Source organism: Equus caballus, chromosome 9, assembly GCF_041296265.1.
Source record: "Equus caballus isolate H_3958 breed thoroughbred chromosome 9, TB-T2T, whole genome shotgun sequence".
Taxonomy (NCBI): Eukaryota; Metazoa; Chordata; class Mammalia; order Perissodactyla; family Equidae; genus Equus; species Equus caballus.
In genome coordinates this window covers 12650461-12672381 of record NC_091692.1, presented here as the reverse complement: position 1 = coordinate 12672381, position 21921 = coordinate 12650461, and the positions used below count along the sequence as shown (strand labels likewise).

General features: G+C 35.8%; 1 protein-coding gene across 1 annotated transcript in view; it reads right to left on the bottom strand.

Moving 5' to 3' along the window:
• UBE2W (ubiquitin conjugating enzyme E2 W) overlaps nucleotides 1–21921 on the bottom strand; it is a 69912-nt gene that overhangs the window by 10882 nt on the left and 37109 nt on the right. The window contains exons 3-5 of the mRNA NM_001433514.1: nucleotides 18802–18904; nucleotides 8751–8906; nucleotides 5173–5248 (exon numbers count right to left, since the gene is read on the bottom strand). Of these exons, the coding sequence (NP_001420443.1) occupies nucleotides 5173–5248; nucleotides 8751–8906; nucleotides 18802–18904 (335 nt within the window). The remainder of the gene's footprint in view (nucleotides 1–5172; nucleotides 5249–8750; nucleotides 8907–18801; nucleotides 18905–21921) is intronic.

The following is a 21921-nucleotide window of genomic DNA, read 5'->3' as shown; positions in this document are numbered from 1 at the left end:
AAAAAGAATTTTCTGTTTTATGATACAGAACTTTGAGGCCGATTCATTCATTCATACACCGAACCAGATACAGATCTGTTTTCTACAGAAAATTCTAGCCCTGAATCATAGGTAAATTCCTCAGCCCCTTTGTATCTGAGATGAGTTGTCTATTTAAATACCTATTTTTGGTTAGGTCTATTTATTTTTTTAACCCTATTCTCTCTGTTCAATTGATTTTTCAAACCATATGGACCCTTGCCTTAATTGGTAACAAAGAGATTATCTGCAGTCCCATGCAGATAATCACCTTAGTCAACTTCAAGTAAGTAACAATAAGGAACAGGTATTCACATATCAATGAATTTTTACACTATAATAAGTTACTGTGTGCTACACAACCTCAAATGCAATAGAAAATAGGATGTATACAAAGACCACAGTACGGGAACAGTGACTGGCCTGATTTTCAAGGTGTGCTAATAAGGTGGAAGATCATAAATTTAAGCTGAGAGGCTTTTTTTAAAGAATCCAATACTGGTATGTGGCAGCTGAATTTTGGTGTGTCAGCTGAGTCATCCACTTCTAAAACCAGGAAGCGAATTTCAGATTTGTTGTTTTTCATTAATAGTGCCTCCATCCTGCACCCAGGAAGCCCCCTCTGAAGTACACAGATATCACTAATCTAAACCAAAACCTCTCTTGCCTCTTTGATAAACTCTGACCCACGGTGACCCAAGCATGCTGATTAGCACTACACAGGATGACTGCGGAGCTCGATTCCTGAGGCCTACAATTCTGCTTGGTTTCTAAAAACTGAAGTGTTTCAGTGAGCTCATCCAACTCCAAGGAAGTCTTTGTTCCGTGTCTGATCTTTTTGTTTAGGTTTGCAGGTCTCATCAGGACACTGGCCTGACCTTATAATCCTTCCAGAATTAGACGATGCTAAGAAATAACAAGAGTACATATTTCAGGGTAACCTGGTGTTCTAAGGAGAACATGATCAATGAAGATCTTTTGGAACTAAAGCAGCAAAGCAAAAAACATAAGCGGACATCTTGAAAGCTCTAAAACAAAGCTAATGTGTTCTGTTTTATGAGTATGATTCTCTTTTCAATAAGATTGTCCAAATTCAACTACAATGCCAAGGTGGGCTATTTTTCACATAGCCTATAACTGTTATTCTGAAATGTATACAGGAGAAGAAGATATACGCTACACAGCTGAAATGCTTTGGCTTTTTAAAGGTGAAGGAAATGTTGAAGGAAGATCGATCCTCCGTATCCACTCCCGTTTACGACAGAGCAGGTGCTCTACCACCTCAAAGCAGAACTAACATTACCCTTCCTTGATTTCGTAGGAGACTCACTCGTGGAGCAGCACTGTTGATCAAAGGAAGAACGCAGGAGGGGAACAATTCAAGTTTGCAGGGTTCAAGCAGGAGCAGAAAAAGTACTGAGATAAAACGGACACTGTACGTCAATGAAGTGAGGATGTTTTAAACAGAATTATCTGTAAATGAAAAAATGTATCTGTATCTGAGACAAGAAACTGGACTAGGATAGTCACGATTTAGTTGAATTAGAATCCAGTGCCTTTTAAAAAAGGCTAATTTGTATTTGGGGGGGTTGGGGATACTTTTAATCTGTTTATTGAGAAAATGAATTCCTACACAAACCCTCGACTATTTTACATTATCTAAGAGGTTAATTTTGTTTGAAAAGCCTCTCTTTTCTTGGTACTTCTTGGTTAACCTGGAGATGATCCATCTGCAAACTACTAAAAGACTTTTCTACTTCAGTTATGAAAGTATGGATTTCTCAGTAACAGATAAAAACTATAACTCTATGAAAAATAACTTCTATGAAGTGTATTTTATTTTAAAGAATTTTTAGATTTCTAGTTTCACTATGTGACTCTTCCCTATTTCTTATTCAAAAGCAAGATAGATAAAGACTTCTCATGAGTGCTTTCAACAGTAGAAGGCATCATTAGAGGGCGAGAAAGATGGCTGTCCTTTTCAAACTTCCCTACCAGAGAGTAAGGAAGAGAGAAACAGGAATACACCATCTCACACTGGGGGGAGACAGAGTGGGAGAGAGGGCTCTACCTTCAAAACATATGTATGGATTTTTTTTTTTCCAAGAAAGATTAGCCCTGAGCTAACATCTGTTGCCAGTCCTCCCCTTTTTTCTGAGGAAGACTGGCCCTGAGCTAACATCAGGGCCCATCCTCCTCCACTTTATATGTGGGACGCCTACCACAGCATGGCTTGCCACTCAGTGCCATGTCCCTACCCGGGATCTGAACTGGCGAACCCCAGGCTGACGAAGTGGAAGGTGCGCACTTAACCGCTGTGCCCCCGGGCTGGCCCCGCCCCACGTATGGATTTTTTAAATTCATCACTCAAAGACAATTTCTTCTCAAGTTTTATTAAAAAAAAACTTAAAGTGGTTAAAAACACTGTGGGAAAGACAATGGGGGAATTTTTCTATTATGAGTGAGGTTGAGTGTGAAATACAATGACTACTTTCCTAAGAACTTTGACACTTTAAAAAAGTGTTTCATTTAGCTGTGTTTGTCAATATTCTTGATTGGACTAATCTGAATTTTTGATGAATTTGGGAACGCTAAGATAAAGGGGTCTGTTGACACTCAAGGAATTTTTGTTTTGTTTTTTTTAAAAGGCTCTTTGTAAAGGCACAGAGGGAAGAGGCAGCTTAGTATCTGGACCTAAAAGGCAAGAGGATGTAAAAGACTGAGAAGTCAGCAATGTAAACTGAAGTAAAGGGCCATTTCATTAAAGTAGGCTCTTGCCAAAAGTTCTATGGGAACTTAAGTGCTCATAAACAATTCCTGAAGCCTGATTATTAATGCATCTTATTTAGAAACCTGTCTTTTTATCTCCAAGAATCCCCGAAACAGAAGCTCTCAAGTGACCAGCTATATCAGAATTATCTCGGGAAATCTTAAAACTAAAACAAAACCAGGACTCTAAACCACAGTCGTAAACTTTATGGGATTCCTTAAAGGAGGGAATGATCAACAAGGCTTTAGTGAGAGTTCCCGAGAGGGGTGTGTGTGGTGGAAGGATTCATTCCAGGCACATAGTACATGTAGGGGCAACAACGTGGAGGATAAGGAAAGAACGCGTATTATAAATATGATCCACTGAATATTTCTCGCATAAAACATCTCTTGTATTAAAGATGATTTTCTTAGGATGGATTCTTAGCAGCTTAGTAACTGAGACAAAAAGTTTGGTCTTGAACTTTAAGCTTGTTAAGTATTGCTGAACTGCTTCCTTAAAGGATTACAACTTGCTATACTACCAGCAGGTATGGAAATAAACTGTTTTATTCTACCCTTTACTCTCCTCCAGCATTGCACTCACTTTACAAAACCCTGCCAATTCAGTAATAGTTTCAAAATGCTAAATTTGTAATTATTTTACTGTGTTAAACTTTTTTGCCTATGCTTTTAATGAACTGTGCTTATTCTTAAATAACTTTCATAAATGATCTTTACTTTTAATAAGCTATGTTTTTCACAATTTTATTTTAATTTATATTGACTGTGCTTTGAGGTTTTTCAGTGCTTTTATAAAAGGTTTAAATTTTCCTATAATCAACTGTTTAACTTCTTTGTGATTCCTCTTAATTTCAGAAATTCTTCCGTTGATACTCAACTTTTTAAAAAATACTTTTTGTATTATTGTATTTTTTAAAAATATATTTAATTCAATAGACAGGAAATATTTTATATATGAAATAAAAATGTAAATTTTTCTTTCCCAAAATAATTACTAATTTTCTAACAGGAATACTTACTAAATAATTTTGCTCCATTTCACCGATTTGTGACACCTTACTTAACACATTTAAATCTTATATACAAAAAAGGCCTAGAAAAGAGTAATTCTATTTCAATGTCTACTCTTGCATTAATGTTTTGGTGTCTGGCAGACTGATTCTCCTTCATTATCCTGTAGTTCAAAATTCAAACTGCTCTTCTCACCTGTTATTTCTTTCCAAACCTTTCAAAGCACTCACTCCACCATAACACTGGATTTTTACTGAATTACATTAAACCTATAATTTGTAAAGAATATACATTTTTGTAATAATACTGGTTTCTCATCAAAGTATCTCTATTTTTTCACAGCTCTTAAAAGATGTGTCATCTCTTCTAGGTCATCTCTATTTCTCATTAACTTTATCCCAAATATTCCTATTCTGTGGCCCTCAGGAATGGCATTCTTCTTTCACTGTGTTTTCTAACCTGGAACTGCTGTTTTAATGCTATTGTATTGACTCTAGCCATCTTTTATCTCAACACTCAGAGGACTCTTATAATTAAAAAGGTTTTTAATTGACTCAAATTAACTGAGGTAACAGAAGGTTTCACATTGGATACAAAGGTTTAAGGGGGAAAGGCCCTATTCCTACTATTTAGTTTTGTGAGTTCTACTTTGTTATTAGGATAACATTTAAAAAAGGAAATGCTCTCATGTATAAAAAAAAAAATTAGAGGGTGGTTTTTATTCACTTGTTTCAAAAAGTACATTGAGGAATATAAAATTTTTGTTCTTAATTTCAAATACCCCTTTGGGGAAGCAGTAAGGTCAGTTGAGAAAAGATGCTAGCAGCTTTCAGTTATAAAGCTGCCGTCACCCTCCCAACAAGAACAGAAATGTAAACTTCCTGAGAGTACTGTATTCATAAAGCTATAACAGCAGGACCTCAAGTGTTGTGAGGACTAGCTATTAGAGCAGGAAGAGCTCTCTTTAATTTGCTGGGTCGTCTCTCACAGTGTGATTCCATCCCTCTTCCCCACCAAGAACAGTCACCAGAACTAAACGAGCACACAAGGCATCAAAACTTCTATTTCAAACAGCAGGTTTCCCAATTTGATCTGAAGATTATTAAGGACTTCTTTTTTTGTAATAAAATGGTAGAGTTTCAGAATGTTAATGCAATTGTATATTTCACTTGTATGATGGCTAATTTTATGTGCCCCATTCAAAATCTAGTATAATTTATCCATAAAATATGTTAAAATATTTTAAAGAATCTTCTCTACATTACAAAAATATATCAATTATATATTTCCTTCTTTTTCCCAAGCAAACAGATATATAATCTTTCAAACCAAAATGCTAAACAGTTATTATTCTAAGGTAAAACTGCTTACCATGATACCACCATTTTGTTTTCTTTGGATTCTTGTTACATGTTCGAACATAAAAAGAATTATCTGGTGGTCGTCTCTGAAACCAAAAAGAGTTTAAATAGATAAGAAGTTGTAAAACAGAAAAACATAAGGGTGAGACAGTTTTCATAAAAGCCTTAGTGAAACTATTACAGAATGTATAAAAAACAATATAAACACTGGCGGCATAACTGAAAGAATAATATATAACAGGAAATGTAGACTCTCAACACTGAAATTGTTCAAGAAAAAAATAAGGGTGCGCATGTTTGATTTGGGTTAGGTTACAGCGGGATTACTGGAGAACGACTATCAACGAAATGCGGCAGCATTAGGTTGTAAAGAATTTTGGTTTCATTTATCTTATCTCCCTGGAAGTAATTTATTCATTACTTTTGTGAGTTAATTAAAACAGAAAAGTCTAGCTAATTAGGTTCGTCTGAGAGACTATAGCAACATATAAACTTCCACAGGCAATTTTTTTTTTCTGTAAGATAGTACCATCAAGGACAGACTAAAGGATTCAGTTGCCAAACAATATATAAGAGGAAAAAAGGAGGAAAGACATATTGGCATTTCTGCTATACATATGCCGATTCACACAATATTAGAAACATGGCAGCTCTGCAAGGGAGCTACATCAGAAACAGTGATGCCAGTAACACCGAAGATAGATTATAGAAGAGAATTTTCCTGAAAACTGTTGGATATTGATCAGACACAAGAAATATGTGACTCTACAAAGACTTGAACCACATGTCAAATTTGTACTAAAGCCACTGAGAGCAGGTTTGTAGATAACATGATAGGTCCAGCCAAAAAGCAACGTACAATGATCTTACTTGAGCCTCATAATACCCTTATGAGTTAATATTAAGAGCAATTTAACAAAAAGGAAGAGTAGAGCATAAGAAGTTAAATAACTATCTCAAGATTACGCTGTTGACACAGTTTGAGAAAATTCCTGAAAAATTAATAGTATGAAATTAGATGCTTGACTCCTTCAAAGAATAGATGATGTGCTATTGTTTGTCCTGCAAAGTCATAACCAGCGCTCATTTGGAATAAATTGCTACTACTGTAGCAAATAATTTCATAAACTTATTTTATCTGTATATTCATTAGAACTCAATCTTCAAAAAAAAAAAAAATTTAAGGGAGAAAAAAATCACTCATTCTATTTGCTTAAGTCAAGAATATAACCAAACTGGTAAATGATCAAGATGTGGTTTTTAGAAAAATAAAGTTAACTACACAAAAAGATGGATTACCAACATTGTTTTAGGAATGGAATACAAGCTGGAAAGTTTGGCCTGTCTATACAGGAAACTGAGAGTAAAGGGTAGATCACTGAAGGGCCTCTCTCTTTAATCTATCAGAAACTATCCTTAATCCACTGAAATCTACTGATATAATGGATTTACATGCCTTCAGCTTAGGAAACCATTCTTGACTGTGAAAAAGGAAACTGGAACGAAAGAATTATGACTAAATCAAAGTCCCCAAATGCCTAGAGTAAAAATTAAAAATTGTATTCAAAGAGAGTCGACTATTAAAGTGAAACTCATAGAACCATGTCCACCACAGAATAAAATTCACCTGTTTTAACAGAAGAGCTTTTGGTGAGTATTTAAAAGACTTTTTAAAGCTTATTTGGAGCTAGATTCTCTCAATGCCAAAGCAAATTCTCTTCATCTCTGTAACCTAGTATTTTAACACCGTAAAAACAGCACATAGTAGGTATCTAATAAATGCCCACTGAAGTTTATCTTATTTCACAGAACTAATGCTACTGTGTGAAGTCAAGATTCTGACTTCGAGATTACCATCTTGGTGGAGTTTATATTACATAATATAGTTCATCAATAAATTAAATGCAACGATTAGTCTTATACTAAGTATGCAGGAAACACTAGTAGCAGACACCTAAAAAGTGAGGGAATAGTGGTGGTTAGAAAAGGACGACACAGGTAGAGAATATAGTCATTTTCTAATTTTTTAACAGTAAATCATTACATTTAAATATAAACAAAAGCTAATAATCATAAGGCACAGGCAAGAGCTGTGTGCAGACAACACTGCTATTCATCTCAACTTTCTTACTAAATCCTATGGTTACCGCCTCACCTTTCTATAGACATTAAACATTGACAGGGACTTGTAACTGCAAACTGCTCTGCTCTACACCTAAAAGTTTAAAACGTGCATGTGTGTTGGGGGTCGGAGGTGGGAGAAAGGAGAAAATATGGAAGCAGTAACTGAGCCAGACTGGCTTCCTAAGCCCTTGGGGTTAACACAAGCTCAAGTGTAGCCTTAAAACACAGCTTAGAAAAGCCAATAGCAAAGAGGAAACTAACATTAGATAACACATACCCTGTTTCATCTATTTTAAGATGTACATTTTAATATTCCTGAATGGAGATACTTCTCTTTTAATTAAGGAGATACTTCTCTTTTAACTAATGGTGTCTCATAGTTTAACTGCCAGAAGTTTTTTCTTTCTTATATGATATATAAAATCAGATTATTAAGAGCTCCTAATGTTACAATTAAAAAAATACAATTTAACCCATTATTTCCCATGCTTATTTGGACAAAAAAGTCCTTTTTTTTAAACCTAACACCAAGAAACCTCTCCTAGAACTAACATTCCAAGAAACTCACTTTGTAAACAATGGCTTGGAGCATTTCAGAGACCAGAAAACTGACCATTTAAAAATTAAGTACTATCTTACAAGTTCTTTAAATACTAATTTAATACAAATCACAGTTCAATTTGGAGGACACAGAAAAAATCCTGCTAAAATAAATAAATAACTCCACAGCTCCCTAATCTCTAAAGTAAATTGGCTTCTCCTTTAAACAGAATACAAAAGGAAAACCTCATGAAGACAGGCTTTAAAATGTAGAAGTACATGAATATTGTCCTACTCTAACCCTCACGTAGAAATGACAAGAGGGCCAGAAATGCACAGAGGATTTAGAGACTTTAAAAGGCTATCCCAAATTTAACTCATATGATTTTTCTTTCTGGTCTTTTTCCTCTCTCCATCAGACACAGAATCTATGGATTAGTAAAGAAGAGTAAGAGGAAAAGTCCTGAAAATTCTACCGGTAATCTAGTCTTCTTCCTTCAACCTAACCATTGTAACAGGAGAGCTCTGATCTGGGGAAGTTCCCTAAAAGAGGCTCATAGGGCGGGGGCCAGCAGAGGGGAGAAGGGAGCTATGATGCTTCTTCCTGGGGCTTTCCATTGTGTAATACAGAAACAAGAATTTCTTGTACACTTTTGCCTTGTGCATGCTTATGGAAATAAAATTCAGATTATTTAAGAATATGTGCAGAAACTTTCTGTTAAGAAATATAATACAATGTCTGACAATATTTGGAACAAAAGATTATAAAAATAATCTTCCAATCTATTACTAAACATGACATTGCCCATAACTTTATAATAAAAAGCATTAAGTCCTTCCTTCAAATAAATTATATATTAAAATAGTTTCTCTACCTAAACTAAAAGAAGACATATTACCTGGTATAATTCTGAGAAGTCCTACCTTTTCTTTGCAGCTGGAAAGCATGCTAATAATGCTAAGACAGACTGATTGGACTGAGAGCGCTGGGGACCAGTCTTCTGTTAGAATGGATAAACAGATATGACCATTGCTATAAACATGAGGATGAACAGGAATATTTTCACCAGTAAACATGACCTAAGAAAGAATAAAATTCCATTAACACTCAAATATTCTGTATCACCGAAAAATAAAATATTCTCCACATAATGTTAAAAACCAAATTAAAAACAAACAAAATCAGTGCCGGGAACAAGAAAAGCAACTGCTTATTATTTATTCTCATCAACTCAGTAAGTACTGGTTTCACTGTATGAATGACCATGTAGTAGGGAAAAAACCAGATTATCTATTTTATATTTCAGGTATTTTTCACAAACTCCTATAAAAAAATTTCAAATTACCATGTATTTTTAGACTAGTAAAAGACATAAGAATGGTTTTTCAAATTCTACTCATTGCTCTCTGCGTACAGAAATCAAACACACTGAAATTCCAGATGAAAGTATTCAATGTTGAGACAGTATGAGTTACAGGTGGTAGAAACACCCCCTCCACCTATAACAATGCAGTCGCCTAGGGTCCTGTATGCAAAAGGAAACGACTGCTACATATTCCACCTCCTCTAAACTCACATGTCCATTATGATGGGTGAAAATTACTACTCATTAATCGGCAAATTATTATGTGCCTAGACAAAAAAACAAAGGTTGAATAAGTCTCCCAATTACTTGCTGTTTTTCTCTGCTTTTTCTGTTACCCAATTCTAACAGCTTTTCCTTTCTCCACTTGCCTCAGCACTGCTTTGAAGAGGTAATAAATCTATTATTTTCTTCCTCTGCCCTAATTAACTGAACAAATATCTCAATAGTAGTGTTTCTTAAACATATCACCCTAAGCATCTGAATAGGCAGGAGGGTAAAGACATATATCCTGAGGAATCTATAAACACAGCCCAAAGTAGGTCAAGGAAAGTAGAAGTCTTATATTTAAGAATGTTTATATAAATGCTACTTCACAATAAATTATTTATTTTGATATAAAAATTAATCCACCAATCTTGAAGTGAATTTTATATTGCAGTAAGATGTAGCATTTTCCATTCTGTTGTTTAGTAGTAATTCCTAATTCCTGACCTGGTCTTTAAAAAAATCACCTGAAGATCTGGCTAATTTAAAATGCAAAGTCAAGGGCCCCACTTTCACAGACTCTAATTCAGTAGGTATGATGGTATTTTATAAAGCTCATCATATATAAACCAATAGTTCCTAAACCAGACTTACGGTATCTCTCTCAGCCCTGCAAACTGTCTCACACTTGAATATAGCAGAATCTTAGTACAAAGAAACGCTACTTTAAGTTATGACGGAAACGGATGAAATATGTATTGCTCTAGACATACTCTTTTTTTCCTTTATAGAGCAGAAAAGAGAGCCAATGAAACAAGAGTGGCCAGAGTAAGGTATGTCATAGTTTATATGAGATGCTATGGGAAATTACCCTAAGCGAGGTTTGTGCTTTATTTTTAAATATCTAGCTACAAATCTGATTTTACTACAATTTTACAGACATATACATTTTAACAAAGCACTCTTTCATACAAGTAGGAGTCCTCTAATATTTCAAATATACTACTAACATATGGGACTCATTTTGTTGGCTGAAGCTAGCATAAGACAATAAAAGGATTTTTTTCTCAAAGGAATGACTTTACACACTTGCATATATTTTTTTCTTTGAATTCTAGCTATCTACCGTCCATTCCCACTAAAAAGGGCTAAAATAAACCTGAAAAATAAAAGTAGTATCAAAGTAAGAGATATCAAATTACGTGCCCTGCCCAATTGCAGAAAACTCCCTGAAAGATTCTGGCACCGCTGTGTTCAAAGCATACCACTTATCTCGATCATTTTTATCAGTGTAAGTGCCTTATCATCACTTTTTTGCTAAAAAAGTGCTGCTCTGCAAAAGAAAATGACTGCTTAAATGGTCTTCCAGTTCCACAGTGAATCTATCCACAATTTTTTAACTTTTTAAATTCAATTTTTTAATAATTTTATTTTATTTATATTTTATTTTTTATAAATATGAATGATAGTTTATTATATCCTGTTCATTTGATATTCCCACAACGTTCTGTAGATGTTTCGAGTGGGAGTTCATAGATCTCCCAGAATATGCATCTGCTTTGGGGTATTCATTTTGCCACAAAATGCTATTTGACCAGTAGGATAATTCATTAAGAACACAAGCAATACCTGAGAGCTTATTCCCTGAACACAACTATTTTTTAAAGGTCTCTTTTTTAAGAAGTCATGTAGAACAGTGCTTTGAAAAGTGTCCCAAAATGAAGAACGGCATGCCAAGTTATCTTCTTTGGCAAAAATGAATCAACGTTATCAGCAACCATCAAGGAAGAAGTGCACAGACAGTTAAACCCAAAAAGGAAAGCAGTATTCTTCTTGGAGAGAAACGATTATAAACTAAATCACTTGGCCTGAGAGCCAAAAAGCATGCACGAACCAAGAGGAAATTAGGAGCGAAGAGAAAGAAAAGGGATGAGTAGCAGTAGATGACAGCGACAGCAGAAGCAGGAGACACTGTGTAAGCAGAGAAGGGAGCCAGACAGCAAGATGACAGAAATAGCTTTGGAGTCTGAGGCGACTGAAATAAAAATAAATCAGATGTCAATAATAACCCTAAGAAAAAAAAGAAAGCTGGAGCTTTCTAACATGTTGCACACAGGGCAAATCCAGCCAGCCGGAAACTCTTAGCAACCAAAAACAGGGGAATTAATTAGTTGCACACATTATAGGTAACCCCTAGGGCCTAACTTGCCAAATACAGAATTTTAGAAGTTTACCTAAACACGGGAAGACTGAGTTTACATGCCAGAAATGAACTCCTGAAGTAAAAGAAAAAAACTTTTTCAACAGTTTATTCCTGTAAAAGGCTAGGAAGCAGTTTCCACACACAGTTTTGACGTAAACCTTGCTTTTCTGGTTCTCTGCATGTGATGGGGAGTGTAACCAAGCCCACATTTCTTCAAGATCATGCTCTTAACCACCCTCCTTATTTAAGACACAATACATGCCAAAGGAGAAAACACATATTTCAGTTGTTTTAATGTAGCCAAGTAGGTTCTGAAAACTTCTGAGATGATTAAGCTGTTTCCAGAGTTCAAAAACCTTTTCTTAAGTTCCAAGTAGCTGATAAAACTATCTAAAACAGATGTGACAAAGACAACTGAACATAATGAATTTGAAACCAAAGAGAATGAATAAGAACTTTACTAATTTATTTTTAAAATTATTTATTCAGATTCAAACTAGTCATATAGATTAAACAGTTAGCAACTGGAGATTGCACACATTCCCCAATGCATAAACCAAACTGAGTAAAATGGAATTACAGATTTTCAAGAACAAGCTATTTGATGGGGGAAAAGTCACAATTTTAGAAAAAGATCTTAGGTCTAATGCATGTGAATCACGTCTGAAGTACTCAGTCTGCATTAGAAGGAGTCCTCGGATGTCTCTAAATTTCCAAACATCTCCCTATCCGTGTGGTTCACTTTAAAGAGCAGGTGAGATCTAGAAGAGAATTATGCTCAAGATTTTTTTAAGTATGCATATCCCGCATTCAGCATAAAATTTTAAGCAAGTCAACCTCCAGGTAACTTCTGGGTACTAAATGTAGTGTCTTTCATAAAACTATGAAAATTCAAACTGAAAGCCACCAATAGTGACAAAATAAAGGATGGAGATTAGGTAACTGTTTCTAATACGAAATTCACAGTACTCATAACATAAGGATTTCTAAACATCAAGCTCAATAATGAATGACCTCACAATATTGCAATCTTACCACAAGGAAGGCATACTACTGTGTTCAAACTAGTGCTCTGGAAGTAATTTAGAAAAGTCAGACACCTAATATGGTGTCAAGCTAGGTCAAAACACAATATATACAGAATGAGCAGAACAAGACAGGAAATAATTATAAAAACCATCTAGCAGGTTTCTCCAGGGACAATATGAGGAAATGTTTTCTGTGATTAAAATTACAAGTAGATGACAATACTTAATGGGCAATTATAAAAACTAAACATATAAACAGAGAGTTTATTGTAATAAACTATATATCTAATTATGAATGATATATGATATAGGTAGTCTAGAATAAACAGTAAATATTTGACAAAAGTAACTGGGGATTGGAATTTTAGCAAAGTTTTCAATTCAACTCTCTTTTTAGTCATCAAATATGTATCAGCAGCATCAATGTTAATAGTTTTCCTGGTCTTCCATAATTACCACTACCATGCAGCTTCACATGTATTGCAGAGACCAAATTCCCAGATACAATGAAACTAAACTTGAGTTCCCTTGGACGGTAAGCATTCTCTCCCTCATCCCCCACGAACTTCCGGCCTGCCAGTCTTCTCCTTCGTCTTCCCTCTGCTTTACCCTCAAGGCTTCAATGAACAAGGTTCACATTCACATTCTCCTTGTCAGGTCCCTAGCTGACAGACAACTTAAGCCAATAAAAATTATTATTTAAGACTCTGGAAGCTTAGCCACCATCACATGAAAGAGCACGGAGACTCAGACCAAGAACAAGAAGGACGAAAACAGGTTCTGTAATTAGGGAATTTAATTTAGAGCAACAGAATAAAACGGTCTGTGTCAAAGGGGCATAAATAGGAAGGGAAAAAGGGTGAGGGGAAAGTAATTACTCTTTTGCCCCAGCATTTCTAAAGCTTCATAATCAAGGTAAGTATATTTTCAGCACTGCTCTTAGCATTAATATGGTTTCAGGACTAAACAGACATTGTCCACTTCCCCCTAAAAAAACACTTCCCCTCTTATTTCTAAAATGCCTAAAATTTCTTCGACAAAAATTAGAGTTGAAAAGCTTTAAAAAATAGTATAACTGGCACATTTACAAGATAATATAGATGTGTTTCATTCAGTGGGGGTGTTTCAACAGAGGAAGGGGCTGTAGGACAGTGGATATCTGAAGGAAGAGAAGAACTGCTAATGTGAGGAAGTGAAAAGGAAAAGCAGCAAAACACTAAGGACGCTAAGCGGGAGGACTTCATAGTTTCAATGGACACTAACCATACCTCCCAGTTCCTTCAACATAAATTTCTAACTCCTTCACATTGCAAGACCCTCTTTCATAGGTCCCAAAATACCATTCCATTTTCATCTCCTGCTGTAGCTCTCCATGTAGCTAACGTAAAACTACAACAGCACATGCTTGTAAGTCTCAGAAGAGGCCGCATCCTTTCACGCTTTACTGCACTTCTGACAGAAACTCTCCTTGTTCTTTAAGTCCCAGTGCAAACAAGTTTTTCTTTGCCCCCTCATTCTATTCTAAATCGGTCGCTGTTTTGTCTTTTACAAGCCAAGGGATACAAGTCATACTTCAATTTATTGTCCTTCCAGTTGCATAGGCCAAAAATTGTGGAGTCTTCCTTGACGCCTTTCCTTCATTCACATTCCACATCAATCCATCAGCAAATCCTGTTGGCTCAACCTTTAAAATAGGTGCAAAGTACGGCCACCTTCCACAGCCTCCATGCTGCCCTTCCGGGGCAAGTCCCCGTCACCTCTCACCGGATCACTGCAGGAGCTTATCTGGCCTCCCTGCGCTCCTGTGCCCCCAGCAGTCAATCTGCCACACAACAGTCAGATTTTTCCTTTCAATTTTATGTAGAATCACGGTGTTCCTCTGCTCAAAATCTTAAAAGACTTCCAATATCATCCACAGTAAAAGTTAAAATTCTTACAATGGGCTTCAAATGTCCTGCACAATCTTGTACTGGCCCCTCCAGACCAAATTCTGTCTCTGCCCTAAGCCTGACACTCCTCCTCTTGCTTATGTACCACTCCAGGGACCCACCACGTAGGTCCATATTCAGGGTCTTTGCATTTTTGTCTTCACCTGCTCTTTCTCTCATCTTTTTCACATGGCTGACTCACTGACCTCACCTCTTTCAGATCTCTGTTTCACTGTCACCTCAGTGAAATCTTTCCTGATCATTCTACCCAATGCTGCAACACTGTCATTCCCCTTTTCTATTTTTTCCCCACTATCTTTCATTCTACATGTATTTTATTTATTATTTATTGTCTGTCTCTTTCTATAAGAATACAAACTCCACAAACGCAGGGTTTTATTTATTTATTTTTTTGTCATTTTGTTTACCACTGAATCGTCAACACTTAGGACAGTGTCTGTCCTATGATATGTGCTCAATAAATATTACAGAATAAATAAATGTCTACCTATCCAAATACTAAACAGATTATAAGCTCTTTAAAGGCAGGCCCAACGCCTTTTTAATTTCTGTACTCTCCCCCATCTCTAAAAGTACACAGGACAGTGTTTCACACACAATTCATGCTCAATACACATTAAATTAACCAACCATTTACCTGTATCCTAGCATAGGAAAATAGAATATATAAATAAAGATATTTTATTTTCTGTATGGCTGATGGTAAGTGCACATTAGCAGAAAACAGTGATGAAAAGGTACCTCATCTCTGCTCCCACATTAATGGAAAAAGCTTTTTTTTTTTGCGATTTTTTTCTTTTACAGCAAATGACTGGGCTAAACACAATCTATTAGATAGCTTTTTCACTGTACAGTGAGACACGTGAGAAATGAATCATAACTAGTAGGGGAAAAAACCACAGCGAGCTATAAAGTTTATGTGTGGTCTTACAGATCTTACAGATACAAAAGTAATAATTTCATAATGAGATTGGTCTATCCTAGGGATATTCCCCCCAAATTCTACTCTTGTTAAGTAGTGGTAAATTTAGTACTGCTTATTGCATAGAAAAATAAAAGATTAATTATCTAACAAGTGCCAATGCTGCTGGGTCTCATCAAATACAACCTTTGGTGAATGCGGAATTTTACTGCCCTAGCGTGGTTCCAAACATTTCCCCAGAGCAATGGACCTCTGGAAAGTTTCAGTTATTGGAAATATCTTGAAATCTACATGCACATCAAGCACTGATGGTTGGATCCATTATAATTATTCTGGGTGTGATGATAATCTATTCATAATCACAGATGATGTGATTAACAAAATTTTAAAAAATAGTTTTAAAGTACTACTAGATTCAGAGAAGCTCTGTCATCTTCTCAATCATGGATATTAGAATATACTACTTCTCTAATATGGAAGGGACTAAAAAATTAATTGATGTTAAGAAAGGAATCCTCATATTCCAAAAGATTGGCAATCACTGCCCTAGAGCTTTCAAAAGTATCATTCTACATATAATCTTTCACTTTCAGAGATAACATTACTGAATGGATAGCCATTTCCCCCATGTTGGTACTCACGTCTAATTGGCAGTATGGGAGAGAAGTAACAGGTTGAGTCTTCACTGTTCTACTAGCTACTACTAGCTTCATATTAACCACAAATAAGATTTTACTTCTATAAGCTTCAATTTCTTCAATTATAAAATGAGGATGAATCCATCTTCCCTAACCACTTCATTAAGAGCTGTTACAAGACACAATTAGAAGGGAAATTATATTATCAAGTCTAATATAAATATTACTTTATTGTAGAATGCATAGTGGTAATGTGTGGCTGAAATGGTTAAGTCTGGATTTGACCAAAAAAGGACTTGAGTGCTAAACTAAAGAGTTTTTAGACTTGACTCCACAGGAAACAAAGAACCTGAGGAGGGCGAAGATGGTGGTGACCGTAGGTTCTTCAGAGAAACCTAAAGGCACTGTGAAAGGATGGCTAAGAGTGGAAAGAACCAGAGGCTATTTTGTAATAGTCCAAACGAAAGATAAAACTTGCACTACAGCACTGACAGTAAGACAAGAGCGGACTGACTTAAGCACTGTGAAAAGATTTGAAAAACTGCATTTAACAGCAAGGGAAAGGGAAGAATTTTAACACAGGCAGATAGGTAGACAGTAACCCAAGACAAAAACCTTTTTTCCTTATTTTGTTATTGGAAACGATTGAGTGTAGATGTGTTAAATTTGAGATATCTGGAGGTATTCAAGTAGAGATGTCCAACAAGGGGTGACATTAAACCTCAGAAAGAAGAAGCTGTACACAGAGCTGTAGATCTGGGAGTTAGCTGTTTAAGATGGCTGAAGACATTAGAGAAAAAGAGTGAGAAGAGTAAGGGAGTGCTGAATAAGAACCTGGAGAACACCAAAATCAGAAGAGCAGACAGAAATAAAACCAGGGAAGGAGAATATAAAGAATTTAAGATAAGATGATAGAGAGAATTTATTACAAAAGCTCTAACCTATAAAAATATCAAAGATGAAATTCAAATGATGCTTAAGTTTGATAGTTGATTCAGAAGTAAATACTAAGGAGAGAATTTAGAGAACACTTTTGACTTAAGTTTCATGTTCAGAGATATTATTTTCCTCTGATGAAAAATTTGTGAGCTCTCAGAGTAAGCCTTCTCTAATATCCCCCTAGTCACAAGCTTCGGAGTTGACTAGTCATATTCTTCCTTGACAGACCTTCAACAAACTTAACTGAAGTGAGGTAGAGGAATAGGTTGAAGGTGGCAAGGGGATACCTGAGACCCCACTGTCTTTGAGCATTAGCATTCAGAAATGATGTCGATAAGCCAAAAGGGCAATAACAGAAAGTGGAGATCATTTTCTGGAGAGAAGGAAGTCTTTTGCTTTGGTGGTTTTTTTTTTAAAGATTTTATTTTTCCTTTTTCTCCCCAAAGTCCCTGGGTACGTAGATGTATATATTGTTTTTAGTTGTGGGTCCTTCCAGTTGTGGCGTGTGGGATGCTACCTCAGCACAGCTTGATGAGCGGTGCCGTGTCCCCACCCAGGCTCCGAACCGGTGAAACCTGGGCTGCTGAAGTAGAGCACGCGAACTTAACCACTTGGCCACGGGGCCGGCCCCTGCTTTGGTTTTTGATTATAGTCTACATGTGCTTATTATAGAGGTCATGACAACATATATCCCTTCACTTTATTTTCATGAAAATGATAAAAATGAGCCTCTGAAGTCTTAATTTTCTGCTCACATGAAAACTTTAGAACTCAAGGAGTCAGTTTCCATTTAACTCTATGCTTTAAAACAATTCTCTCTTTATCTATAGCACAAAACAATAATTAACTTTCACCCCTATTCTCACATGGCCAAGAGAAGATTAAGCTATGTTTGGTATATTCTATTTAAAGTGGGAATGAAATATAATTTCCCTCAAAAATAGCATATTTTAGCACCTAAAAAGTTGAATTTCAAATATTTGGGAAATTTCATCATCTAGAACACCTCGTTAACTAGCAATACTAAATAGAGCTGGCGTTACATCTTAGCATTTTGCCACTAGTAACTCATTTACCAATCTTACCAAGCCAGAAATCTGGAAGTCATCCTAGAATCTCCCTTTCTCTAAGCTCCAATGATTAATCATTCACCACAGTTGAACAGCTCTCAAAAATGTGCCTCTATCACCATGATCCCTTGTCCAAGTACTAAGCCATTAACTGAACTGACTGTGCCTCAACCTATAATGATCCGATTCTGGGCTAATGTCTAGATACTTAATATCTTGTAATATGTTCTGCCCTTGCAGTATGGTACCAAAAGGCTGCAAAGACAGCACGTCAATGCAAAAGCAAAGAAGTGCTCCTTTCAGCAAAGCACTGGCCTCTTTACAATGGTATTCTATCATCTTATCTAGAAATAAGGGCCTCTTGCTAAGTTCTCCCACAAGCCATGGGCCGGGATTAGATTCCCATCCCTTTTCCTACTAACATCCATGGATAAGAAACAGTCTTAAGTTGTTAGAAGTACGAAAGCAGCAAAGCCCTAATCTCAGTGAAGTAAAATGTTCGTAAGATTTTGATTATATTACAAATAAGATGGAGGAACAGATCTATTCACATAATTATGATGCACTTCTTTTATAAGTTTTTAACAGTTAAAAATCACTAATTTAGCATTTTGCTATAATCTAAAAATATAATTTTTAAAAGCAAGGCAGTTACCTGAGGAGAGTCAAAAGGATATCGACTACTAAACTTAAATAGAAGCTGAAATTTTTCCCCTTCATATAAGGTACCCGGTGCACCTTCCATGTCTACAATCCACCTAGAATAGAAAACAACATTAAAAACTTCAGATAAAAGGGATTGGATGAGAAGGAAAAAGGGAACACTGAGTAATTCCTCTTTGCCTGACACTGAGATAGGAGTTGTCACCTGTGACAGCACTCTTCATCTTCCCAACAAGTCTAAGAATAGGTATGAGTACCTCTAGCCCTAGTGCCCTCTCTGACCCTCAAAAGTTAAACAATTAGATCAAGGTCAGACAACTAGCAAAAGACAGAGCCAAACTGTAACCCAGGTCTGAAAAACATAAACTAAATAAAAACTCAGCTCAGGTTGCTAACACCAAAGCCTGCACTCTTCCTACTCAATCTATGCTACCTTAATTTTTCAAAAGACTACTTCTACAATGACTAAAACGATTTTATAGATAACATCAAACTAATCAACTGCCTTTCTGACATCAAGTATTTCAGAAGCAACGGGAGAAGTAGGTCTCAGCAATGACTACAGAGAATTGTAGCAGCGAGAGCAATTTTCTCATCAGTATTCTAGAGAAGACTAAACAGAAAAAAGGAAACTAAGTTGACATCAGTCCACTTACTCTGATGGCTATTCAAGGCTCTATACGGCCTTTCCTTTGTCTCTTGTTATGTTTCATAAAACCCAGAACAGATTTCTATGGCATCTATGCAAGCTTAGTGTTTCGATACATAACAATTATGAATATGAATCTGTTTACAGTTTTATTCTGTGAACTACCTCTTTTTTTTCTATACAAAAGGCAGAGGGCAGAGGAATAAGGATTATGATGGTAAAGATGGTGAGGCAGCATTTAGAAGCAAAAGTGGACCAAAAAAGTCATAAGAATGAGCTCCTAATTATAGCTCTGCCACTTCTAATTATTGTACATCTGGCCAATTCCTTCAATCTTATACTTCTCAGGTACAAAAATTTATTATTTTAAATACAGGGAAACAAAAGGAAGTAAGATTGAAAAGACAGTGTTGGGGTTCTATTCATCACCCCATACACTATGGACTTAGGAGTATGTAAAATAATAAATGTGCCTACTCTCTGAAAGCAATCAGCTAACACATACAGAGCCTTAAGAGCATGGCTATTCATTTTCAGAATGTATGCTGAATACCGTACATGGTAATAAAAGATATGACCACAGACCCAAGAGGCAATATTTTACAGTGAAATTGGACAGGTCTGCCCCTTAACTAGCTGTGTGGTCATGAGTAAGCTGTTTTACCTCTCCCAATTTAACTACTTCAACTATGAAATAGATATTTTAAAAAATAACCTGTTAAAATTTAAAAAACACTTATTCACCTCAAAGTGTTGTTGGAAAAATAAATGACATTACCCATACAAAAAGCCTAGCACATTCCTGACATCAGAGCCAGGAGATGGTAAATTAAATACTATGCAAAAGCTGCATTAAAAAAAACTATTTTCTTCACAAACCAGGTCGTTCCTAGCCATCAAAATCCCCTTTTATCTTCCCCCCCACCCCGAAATGCACTATGCAGGGTGATAATCCAAGGAAAAACGAGAGGATTTCCTGGTGCCCTTTCATTCTGTTTGGAAGGTGACTTTTAGGACACACAATGTACCACAAATTTACATGTGACCTATCCAAGTACAGCTTTTAAATAAGAGCTAAGCAAATATCTCAGTAATCCTTCCAATATCTGGGTGAGATAGGTCAAAGGCGGCATAGTTTTCAACATTGTGCAGGATAATTTTAAATAACTTTTTCCTAATTAAAAATGTGTTCACTATAGAAAATTTAGAAAAGTATAAATAAAACAAAACTCACCCAAAGATGATCACTGTGAAAGTTTTTTGAGTACATTTCATTCTAGACATTTTGAAGTTTCTATATTGATGGAATCTAAGTGCAGTGGAGTTGCATTGTGTGTACACTTAAATTACATAAATTCAAATCATCAGTGTTTATGATTCCAAGCATGAGCACATGCCCCAGAGTAAGGATGAGATGGGAAAAGTCTCAGTTCGTAAACTTCTGTGAGTAGCTATTGCTCTATGATTCTTATGTTTAAAAAGGTATTTTTTAAACATTCATGGCTCCTAATCAAAGAAACAGCCATGTATTCCCCTCTGAAGGAAAAACTAGCTTTGTTGGATATATTAAGACAGGATACAAACCAATATGGCCTCTCTAAGGGACTTTCAAAGGTAATTATGACTATACAAAATTTTTGCCTTACATGCTGATTATAGACTTATATAACTCTATGCCATGTCATTGTACTACTTTGAGAAACCATTTCCTTTTTATTGGCATTTACACTACTTCCAAATTTTCCCTAGAAACAGTAATGTTGAAATGAGTAGAGTTAGTTCTAAGTCAGTCTTTCTATATCCCTGTTCCTTCCTTAGGCTACCATAGGGGTTTCTTTCCTAGATCAAAGGATATGATACTCAGATTTTTTTTAAGGCTGTAATACATGCTACTCAACTGTCTTCCAGAAAGGTTAACGTGCTTTGATCATCTTCCTTATCCATATCTACATCCAATACAATCCCATTTAAAGGATTATTTTTTGTTGTTGTCCTTGCTGAGGAAGATTTGCCCTGAGCTAACATCTTGCCAATCTTCTTCTATTTTTTGTATGTAGGTCTCTGCCACATTGCTGCCGACAAGTGGTGTAGGTCCATACCCAGGAACCAAACCTGGGCTGCTCAAGTGGAGCATGCTGAACATAACCACTAAGCCATGGGGCTGGCCCCAAACAATTATTTTAAGATCTGACTTTTATAAGACTCTTTTAATATCCTGGAAGATGGTCCAAAGATGATAAAGCTTTCGTGGTTCATTTTCAATAAATTATTTTAAAAGAAAAATTCTTGCTTGATAAACATCTCTAAATGACAGCTTTATTCTCCAACAAAGATACTGTTGTTTTCACAGTTATAAATTTGTGGTATAACTACTTGACAATCTATATAAATGTTTCTATTTGTAAAAATGCAAAACATTCCTTTTTTATAAATCATTATGTTGTGTGGTCCCTCCTCAGCCCC